Source organism: Cajanus cajan, chromosome 6, assembly GCF_000230855.2.
Source record: "Cajanus cajan strain Asha chromosome 6, NIPB_CcT2T_4, whole genome shotgun sequence".
Taxonomy (NCBI): Eukaryota; Viridiplantae; Streptophyta; class Magnoliopsida; order Fabales; family Fabaceae; genus Cajanus; species Cajanus cajan.
Window position 1 is genome coordinate 48,224,667 of NC_138522.1, and position 10,668 is coordinate 48,235,334.

The 10,668-nt window shown below is 33.9% G+C and overlaps 1 protein-coding gene across 3 annotated transcripts; it reads left to right on the plus strand.

The window, feature by feature from the left end:
- The first annotated feature begins 607 nt into the window (after window positions 1–607).
- On the plus strand, window positions 608–10,269 carry LOC109795992 (autoinhibited Ca2+-ATPase 1). 3 transcript variants are annotated; one of them, XM_020355586.3, is made up of 8 exons: window positions 608–993; window positions 3,264–3,318; window positions 3,402–5,338; window positions 5,458–5,616; window positions 7,031–7,202; window positions 7,315–7,613; window positions 8,102–8,370; window positions 9,676–9,870. In XM_020355586.3, exons 1-7 carry the CDS (start codon window positions 817–819, stop codon window positions 8,348–8,350), a joined length of 3,048 nt encoding a protein of 1,015 aa, XP_020211175.1. In that variant the 5' UTR covers window positions 608–816; the 3' UTR covers window positions 8,351–8,370; window positions 9,676–9,870. The 3 variants fall into 3 exon arrangements, with proteins under 3 accessions (XP_020211175.1, XP_082933518.1, XP_020211174.1); XM_083077392.1 differs by lacking the exon at window positions 9,676–9,870 and adding an exon at window positions 9,156–9,532; XM_020355585.3 differs by lacking the exon at window positions 9,676–9,870 and adding an exon at window positions 9,890–10,269 and having other exon boundaries at window positions 609–993.
- Window positions 10,270–10,668: the final 399 nt, after the last annotated feature.

Here is a 10,668-nt window from a genome sequence, read left to right on the forward strand (position 1 = left end):
TTAAAAAATTAAAAATAAAAAAATATAATAATATTATAAAAGCATTAAAATAAAAAAAAACAAATAATACAACGAAAAAACTAATTTATATTATAAATTCAAAAAAATTATCATCAAAGAAAAATTAAAACATATTAACAAAATATTAATATAAAACTTTTTAATTATTATAAATACTACATTAAGATATAAATTAAAAAATATAAAAATAATATAAAAAATATAAAAAATTTTATACAGATAAATTATTAAAAATATTAAATTAAAATAAAAATAAAATAAATAATTATAATAAAAAAATAAAAATAAAATAACTGTTCGAGTACCCTACAATTATAATGGGTACCGGGTACGGTAGAATTTCTCACTTTATATTATAATTATTAGGAAACATTAACATCAATATCAATTTTAGTATTATTGGAAACTTGAAAGTGACAATTTTACTTTTATGAGAGAAATCTTTTTTTTTTTATTTTAAAAAAGCATATAACTTGAAATCAGTGTTAGCAACAAAATTGTATTATTATTTTATTAAGGATACGTGGGTAGATGCAGATCTGAAAATAATAGAATAGACATATTTAAAATTAAAATTTAACCTTGGCGAGTGTTAGTGGGAGAGTAAAGCGTGGTTTGCGTGAGTTGACGAGTCTCTGGTTGGAAGTTTTTGTGTCTTTGAACTCAAGCACCTTACCTTAGTGTCTCCGCAGATAGTTTCAGTTATTCTTCTACTTTTACAGAAACAGAACAAACCTACTTAAATCTTAGTCCGTTTTAAACATCGTTTTGTTGGATGAGCTAAGTGGAAAGGGAATGGAGAGTTACCTGAGTGAGAATTTTGGGGATGTGAAGCCCAAAAACTCGTCGGAAGAAGCGCTTCAGAGATGGAGGAAGGCCTGTTGGCTTGTTAAGAACCACAAAAGGAGGTTTCGTTTCACTGCTAACCTCTCCAAGCGATTCGAAGCTGAGGCTATCAGACGCTCCAATCAGGTTTCTTCTTCTTTTTCATTACCTTTTCGTTTTCTCTTGCCAGATCAATATTCTTATGCACTTCCACTCCTACTTTTGCCGTTTAATGTCCACAAATCTCAATATATATGCTTTTCATTCACTCTTTGATGCTATATTTATAAATAATCTTCAAAGCTAAAGTCGTATATCAATGTATTTGCTGTTGTGATTGTGTCTTGAGGTGGTAAAAAGGCTTATATGATTTCAGACTTTGAGTTGAGCCAGCCGTTTTTTGGTTAGTGGAATGATCGGTGATCAAAATGATTCATAAGTAGTGTTGATGCTTATTCAAAACCTTTGATCCAGAAATTAAAACTGGATGCTTATGGTAGTTTTGGTGGCATGGTTCTCCATAGCGGGATGAAATGAGAAGAACAACCTCTTACTAGAATATCAGCAACTTAAAAATTGGCAAGTTGTTCTTCCCTTTGCTGTCTTCAAAAGATGGAAAAGGAATCAGTATTGGCTGTGGGTCTAAACATTATACTTATACTTGCATTTGCCAATTTTTACTTCTTTCCTTTTCTTTCCCTCTGCATTTTTAAGACTAGCCTATGCTGCATAGTTTTGGCTTTATTAGTGACATTATTTTAGGGTGATAATCAAATAACAACGAACACCTATACAGTGCAATCCTCTGTTAAGGAACATCCTATTCTTCATGCTTGGCTCGGACTTGTATCATAGGTGATTGTTGGGAATAAAAAATCTTCTTTTCTTTTACGTACAATAATGATGATAAGAAACATATTAAAATAACACCATAAAAGAAATAAGAAAAGATCACACAAATTTATTTAATGTGGTTCAGTTCCTCATGCCTACGTTCACAAAAATGTTTATTATTTATCTCAAAATGTATTACACATATATGAAAATCCTCCTTTCAAGTTTTGTGTGTAAAACTTGAAAATCCCTTTCTCATAAGTTTTATGGGTGAAACTTGGAAACTCCTTCCTCACAAGTTTTTTAGTGAAACTTGAAAACCCTCATTCACAAGTTTTATGGCGAAACTTGGAAACCCTCATTCACAAGTTTTCTGGCGAAACTTGGAAACCCTCCTTCATATGATCTTCTCTCTTATTTAAGGCGGTGACCCTTTCTATAGATCGGGTGATTCTTCTCATCTTAAGAATCTCTATCTATTGAACTTACATCACAATCTTAAAAAAGGAAACAAATCTCTAAAATAAATACAATATATTTCAATTCTAAACAATATCATAAAAGAATCAATATCTTTTAAAATCTAAATAATATCTTAGAGATTTGAATTTGAAAATTTGAATTGTTTTCCCAACAATTCCTCCCTCAATTAAAATTTTCAAATTTAACCTTATTGCCATGGATGTTTGTCACAATCAGCTTCAATCATACTTTTACTCTGCAATATTTCTTGTCTCCATTTCTTGGGTATTGGAATCGTTGTATGTCAATATTCAATACTCAAGTGACAGGTCACCAAGCTCCACGAACCATGAACTCTGATACCACTGTTGGGAACAAAAAATCTTCTTTTCTTTTACGTACAATAATGATGAGAAACATATTAAAATAATACCATAAAAAAATAAGAAAAGATCACACAAATTTATTTAACGTGGTTCAGCCCCTCATGCCTACGTCCACAAGGATGTTCATTATTTATCTCAAAATGTATTACATATATATGAAAATCCTCCCTTCAAGTTTTGTGGGTTAAACATGAAAATCCCTTTCTCACAAGTTTTATGGGTGACCCCCTCTATAAGTCAGATGATTCTTCTCATCTCAAGAGTTTCTATTTATTGAACTTACATCACAATCTTAAAAGAGAAAACAAATCTCTAAAATAAATACAATATAGTTCAATTCTAAACAATATCCTAAAAGAATCAATATTTTTTAAAATCTAAATAATATCTCAAAGATTTGAATTTGAAAATTTGAATTGTTTTCCTAACAGTGATAAATTACCAAATTAAAATCTTAAACTTGCATAGCCAGTTATTCCTTGCATATTTCAGCAATCATTCTTGAGTTTGAGCGGATAACCCATAACACTTTAAATTCAAACACATGGATTTTCTGAATTTTTATAAAAAAAGGAGTCTCGGAAGGGTTGGAATATTTGTCCCCTCATTGGCCTTGTACATTCGAAGATTACTCTAATAGCTTAATTTTACTTGGAATAAAGAGTTTTAATCATTTAAACGTTTGAACAAAAATTCCAGAACTCCTAATTCCCCTGCCCCCGCTATACATTGTAGGAGAAATTCAGAGTTGCAGTGTTGGTTTCACAAGCTGCTCTTCAGTTTATCCACGGTAAGAAACTCAACCTGCGTACACTTTATAATTGTTGCGAAGGTTTCACTTCTAATACAATAAGAAAACCTTGGCTCCTACAGGTCTAAATTTGTCTAGTGAGTACACTGTACCGGAAGAAGTTAAAACTGCAGGCTTTGAAATTTGTGCTGATGAGCTGGGATCAATTGTTGAGGGACGCGATGTGAAGAAGTTGAAAATTCATGGTGGGGTTGAGGGTGTCACAAACAAACTCAATACCTCAGTTGATGATGGGATATCAACATCTGAGCACTTACTGAATAAGAGAAAAGAAATTTATGGAGTTAATAAATTCACTGAAAGTCCAGCCCGGGGATTTTGGCTTTTTGTTTGGGAAGCCCTTCAGGATACGACCCTCATGATACTTGCTGTCTGTGCCTTTGTCTCTTTGGTGGTGGGTATAATAATGGAAGGGTGGCCCAAGGGTGCACAAGATGGAATTGGTATTGTTGCTAGCATATTGCTTGTAGTGTTTGTTACTGCTACAAGTGATTACAGACAATCACTGCAGTTTAAGGATCTTGATAAAGAGAAGAAAAAAATTATGGTTCAGGTCACGAGAAATGGTTGTAGGCAGAAGCTTTCAATATATGATCTGCTTCCCGGCGATATTGTCCATCTAAATATTGGAGATCAGGTCCCTGCTGATGGCCTTTTTGTGTCTGGTTTCTCTGTGTTAATAAATGAATCAAGCTTGACAGGAGAAAGTGAACCGGTGAATGTCAGTGAACTTAATCCTTTTCTTCTGTCTGGAACCAAAGTCCAGGATGGATCATGCAAGATGCTTGTGACTACTGTTGGAATGAGAACGCAGTGGGGTAAACTAATGGCTACTCTAAGCGAAGGGGGAGATGATGAAACACCTTTGCAGGTAAAACTCAATGGTGTTGCGACCATTATTGGGAAAATAGGCCTCTTTTTCGCAGTTGTGACCTTTTCTGTGCTTGTCCAAGGGCTATTTAGCCGCAAGCTGCGAGAAGGAACCCAATGGACTTGGTCTGGTGATGATGCTATGGAAATTGTGGAATTCTTTGCTATTGCTGTAACTATTGTTGTTGTTGCTGTTCCTGAAGGTTTGCCTTTAGCTGTAACATTAAGCCTTGCTTTTGCAATGAAAAAGATGATGAATGATAAGGCACTTGTTCGTCACTTGGCTGCATGTGAGACAATGGGATCTGCCACTACTATCTGCAGTGACAAGACTGGCACACTAACTACTAACCATATGACTGTTGTAAAAGCTTACATATGTGGGAAGGTTAAAGAAGTAAACAGCTCTAAGGTCTCATCTGATCTTCATGATTCTGCTCTTGCGATTCTTCTTGAATCGATATTTAACAACACTGGAGGAGAAGTTGTCAAAAACAAAGATGAGAAGATCGAGATTTTGGGATCACCAACCGAGACTGCACTCTTGGAATTTGGGCTGTCACTAGGTGGTGATTTCCTAAAGGAGCGACAAAGGTCAAAACTTGTGAAAGTTGAGCCATTTAATTCTATAAAGAAGCGCATGGGGGTGGTTCTACAGCTTCCTGATGGTGGTTTCAGAGCACACTGCAAAGGCGCCTCTGAAATAATTCTAGCTGCATGTGACAAAGTTGTGGACTCAAGTGGCGAGATTGTTCCCCTCAATGAAGATTCCATCAATCACTTGAAGGATATGATTGAAACATTTGCTGGTGAAGCTCTCCGAACACTTTGCCTTGCTTACGTGGATATTCATGATGAGTTTTCTGTTGGAACACCTATTCCTACTAGGGGATACACTTGTATAGGAATTGTGGGTATTAAAGATCCAGTTCGCCCTGGTGTTCGTGAATCTGTTGCCATTTGTAGGTCAGCTGGTATTGCTGTTAGGATGGTTACTGGAGACAACATAAATACTGCAAAGGCTATTGCAAGGGAATGCGGAATTTTAACCGATGGTATTGCAATTGAAGGCCCCGAGTTTCGTGAGAAGAGTGAGGAGGAATTGCTTGATATCATCCCAAAAATTCAGGTACATACATGTCATTATGGAAACTCCCATTTGATGTTTCATTTTTTCATTTACAGCCATACAAGATTATATGTTCTACTTGTTACAGCCGTGCAATTTTTCTGCAATATATATTGCAGGTAATGGCCCGATCTTCACCCATGGATAAGCATACCCTGGTGAAACACTTGAGGACAACATTTCAAGAGGTTGTTTCAGTTACTGGTGATGGTACAAATGATGCTCCAGCACTTCATGAAGCAGACATTGGACTTGCAATGGGCATTGCTGGAACTGAGGTATGCCAAGACAACTATGCTGATCTTTCCTTAGTAAAAGTCTTTTCTAAAAAATTGAATTCTGAGATGTTATATTCGATTCTACTTTTAATGGAAAAATAGATAATTGGATTTACCGGGTATGCTTCACCGTCTTTATTTCCAAATGCGACTTGAATATAATGGGCATAAATCTTGTGTTGCTAAATGTTAAGTGATTATGCTTTGCATGTTTGTTTTAGCTTAATTTTGGGAAATTCTATTTTTTTTTTTAAATCTCTTTCAGGAAATTTCAAAAAGAACTATTATTTCCTTAAAATAAGCTGAACCAAACGCTATGCTTTGTATTTATAATAAGGGAGTTACTATGGTACTTTTATAAAGTGAGATGATTGGGTACAGTAACTTTTTAGATCAATAAAAATAAAAGTCATTTTGAATTCTCATATTAGTCAAACCAATGAAACTATAGTTATAGTTCTTGTTGGTTCTATAACAGAAAGAAAATAGACAAGAACATACCCTATTCAAGAATAAACCAAAAATTTAGAAACTAGAAAACCCAACAAGTACGTAAAAACGTAAACACAAGAAAAACACAGTAGCAAAATGAAAAAGATTAAGAGAAGAGAACAAAACAAATTTACTTGGTTTAACTAATTTAGTTTACATCTACGAGAGATACCAGATTCCATTATCTCAAAATCAAGATCAAGTCTTTATGACAGAACAACCTGTTGCTCTTTTCAGAAATCTTGATCTCTCTAACCGGTTTTTCGTTCCTCTCTACGTATCTTCTTCCCAACTCTCCGTGCTCATACTTAGCATTAATGAAGACAAATTGAACCTATTAGACTAATAAAGACAGACTGAATCCATCAAACTAATGGAGACAGACTGAATGTATAATTTGAACTCATCAGACGAATGAAAATAAATTGGACCTATAAAACTGAATAGACAAAAGACTTTACAGAACATACAAATGATACATTAGATTGAGTCATAATCAACGGTTCTCAATGACAGACTGAATGAATCATTTAAAATAAGAAAACCTTTTACATTAGGATTGTTCTCCACTTAATTCATTGTTTTTTTTTTCACTCTTGCTTTCATTGTCAAAACCCATAGGTGAACACTTTCTCATCTGAATTATCCTAAAAGGTAAACATCATAAAGCCATTTGAATCACCTTAAAAACTAATTTTGATATCTAGACAGCAAAATATTAATACGAAAACACTATTAGTCTAAAAATCAACAATTCCAAAATCCCTCAAATTTATAGGGCTTTGATAGAATTTCTCACTCATTATCTGAATTCCAGATCATTCCATTGGTTGCTAGCGGAAGGTCTTGGTCATTGGAATTATGGATATGCCAAAATGTACGTGATGATATAATTTTAGACATTTTTTTTTATAAATTTCAGGTAGCAAAAGAAAGTGCGGACGTAATAATTCTAGACGATAACTTCTCTACTATTGTGACCGTGGCCAAATGGGGTCGCTCAGTCTACATAAACATTCAGAAATTTGTGCAGTTTCAGCTAACTGTAAATGTTGTTGCTTTGATCGTCAATTTCTCTTCTGCCTGTTTGACCGGTAACCATGACGCTGCCCGTTATTATCTTCATGATCAAAGTTTTTTTTTTTTTGGCAGTAATTTATTACTTTTAAGTCTCATTTTCCCCCTTCATTATATATGAATTGCTAGGAAATGCTCCCCTCACTGCGGTTCAACTTCTATGGGTCAACATGATTATGGACACTCTTGGAGCACTTGCTCTAGCCACTGAACCTCCTAATGACGAGTTGATGAAAAGACCACCTGTTGGTAGGAAAGGAAACTTTATCAGTAATGTGATGTGGAGGAATATCTTGGGGCAGTCTATATATCAATTTGTCGTAATATGGTTCCTCCAGACCAGAGGAAAAGTAACATTTCATCTTAATGGCCCAGATTCTGATATGACATTGAATACACTCATTTTCAACTCATTTGTGTTCTGTCAGGTAATGTTAAAACCATTACAGCATTGGACTTAACTTTGTGTCTGTCTTCCTTTGCACAAAAATGGTCTTGAAATTGAAAGTACAGAAGTTACATGCATTGCAAATTCTGCTGGCTTTGGAGATTTGTTTTTTGTTGAAGTTGCTGACTTCTTTTGCTTTCTCCAGTTCTTTTTCTTGTTAAACAAATGGAGCAAAATTTAAATTTTGTACCATCTGTGTTGAATGCTTGTTCTCTGGACATGATTTCATGTTCAGACTATAGACAAGTTTGTTTTGCCTCTCTTGTCAAGTATAAAATTTTCACTAATGATGTTCTAACTTCTTAATTAAGAAAATTAAAATATTATGGTCGAATATTTTTCTAAAGGCTAACCTGAATGTAATCTGAGTAGTGAATTTTCCTGAATATATTGTTCTAACTGTAATTCCTTATATTATGTTATCTGATTGTTCTTTTTATGATCACTGTTATTCAAATGTCTTGTTAGGTTTTCAATGAGATTAGTTCCAGGGATATGGAGAGGATAAATGTTTTTCAAGGTATACTGAAGAATTATGTGTTTGTTGCTGTCCTCACCTCTACTGTCATCTTCCAAATTGTAATTGTTGAATTCTTGGGCACCTATGCAAACACATCTCCACTTAGTTTGAAGCAATGGTTTGGTAGCATTCTCCTTGGAGTTCTTGGCATGCCAATTGCAGCAGCTCTAAAGATGATTCCCGTGGGATCTGTCTAAAATCAATGCAAACAAATTAGGTAAATTCTTGCTTTTTCTTTGTTCTCACATGAAAACCAACGGTCTTGTTTACTCCTAGCCTCTTTAAAAAGATGCCTATTAAACCAAGAGTTTTATATGCAAGAACTTAAATAGGCTGAAAAATAAGAGGCTAGATTTGGTGTTTGTTGCTGGTGTCTGATTTGTATGATTGTCGTCAATTCTCAAAATGTTTTATATTATATAAATTAAAACCTTTAAATAATGAGGTGAGTTTGCTGTATACAGATTGTAATTTCTGTTTGTTTCAATAGTTTATAATCATCATAATTATTATTTCTACAACCACAACAGTGGCGGCCACGTTCACCACCAATGGCTTTCCATTTATTCTCCAAGTCATAGAATAAATGAGTATTTTACGAAAGGCTTCTTGTGCATGTTCTTTATGCATCTCCCCGTTGGACCAAGTAGTGTAAGGTTTTTTAGTCAGGCAAAATATATTTTTATCCTTCTAAATTTTTTTAAATTTGATTTTAGTCCTTAAGAAATATTTTTTTTCAATTTTAATTTCTTTAATTTAGAAATGCACAACTTATAATTCTCAAAGTAATTTAGATAACACTTGTAATCGCTTTTAAGCATTATATTTAAACTACTTTAAGAACTAAAGTTAGAAGGACCAAAAACATACAAATATTTTTTGAGGAGCTAAAATCAATTTTTAAATAATTTAGAGAAACTAAAGCATATTTTACCCTTTTCATTATTATCATGGTTGTCAATAGATCAAATATAGGAGCTTATCCAGGTTGGATTCTTTTAGGAAGTGAGGTCGGTTCGGAGGTCAGAGCTTCTGATAATGGCAATTAGGATTTTCAGCTGACGCTGAACACATTGTGGATGGCTGTATCAAAAATTAAAACGAAAAAGAAAATTAATGCAATAGCTTTCTCCTCTTAGCTCGTAGTAATTGTGAAAGCAACTCGTATTTCTTGGCATTATAGTTTCAAGTTCCCTGTATCAACTATGGATGTAATTACTAGAGTTATTTCTGAGCAATTAAACTAGGTAAGTTCTTAAGGTTCAAGGTATATGTGAGGTTTCATTTATGATGGAAAATGTACTTGGATATTCTGTCTATCTAATTCAGGAAGTGAATTCAATTATGAATATACATGATGCTGCTTGGTATCTGTCCAACCGAGAAGGAAAACAATCATCAGTTATCATTAAATGTATCAAGTTTCTGCAATTTGGTTTTACTCTAGAATATCAATCTGGTATATTTTGAGGATATATTCATTGCTCTGGCTCAACTTTCTATTATTGTCAATTGGGCACAGATCAAGAAAGCCAGCTTTCGACTGTTACATGTGGCTATGGAATGTATCTATCTGGTGGGAAGAGAATTATGTTAAATGTACTCATGACATGCACAAATTCTCATCATTTAATGGAGTTTAAGTGGAGTTGTTTCTATTAAGTGTGTATGCTATGCTGTCTCGTTATCAGAAATTATCTCTGGCAGTCTGATTGAAGTTAATTTTGATTATGCAGTTAGCCAGAAATATTGGTGGATACCTATAATTTTATTGGTGAAGACCACCAGGGCAAGGCTGCTTCTATTCAATCCTAATGAAGCAAAGGCTATAGACGCAATCTTTGGCTTCTCAGAATCTAAGGTACTCGATGGGTGAGAAGTTCATCAGGTCTGTTGTTAGAGAATTGAATTTGCTCTAATCTACATTGTTTTGTGAATTGGGCAGCTCCCTCTAGTGTATCTGGTTTAGTATTTTTTTTTCTTCGGTACTCATAGTTTTCAGTGCTGAGGCCATTGGAACAAAATTATTTGATTGTTTGAACTTAGTTGCAGGTCAAGATTTTAATCTCGAACTAACTAAAAATATAAAGCCGTTAAGAGATACCGACACAGCTCATTACAATGCATACTTGGAATTGTTTGTGCTTTCACACGTTAAAATGCTTCCAAATGCAAATTGAAATACCCTCTCCAAATTTTTTATAACTTCATTCTTGGTCCAAACACAGGGTTATGATTATCTCTTGCAATTAGCAAATCAAGTTTTATGGATGGTTAATGAAAAGAGTTAATCAAGAACGAAAAGTATAATTCAAAGACACTTGATAAGAAACGTAGTTAATACTCCTAATATATAATTGGAGAAGAAAAAAGGACAGGACCAGCTTCTTTTTGGTGACCATTTTTTCGTACGCTGAATTATTGACAATAAATTTTTTGTTATTACTAAAATGGGATCACTGTGTAGTATTTTGACATTTGCATGTTAAATATTTATTATATATAATTAATTTTA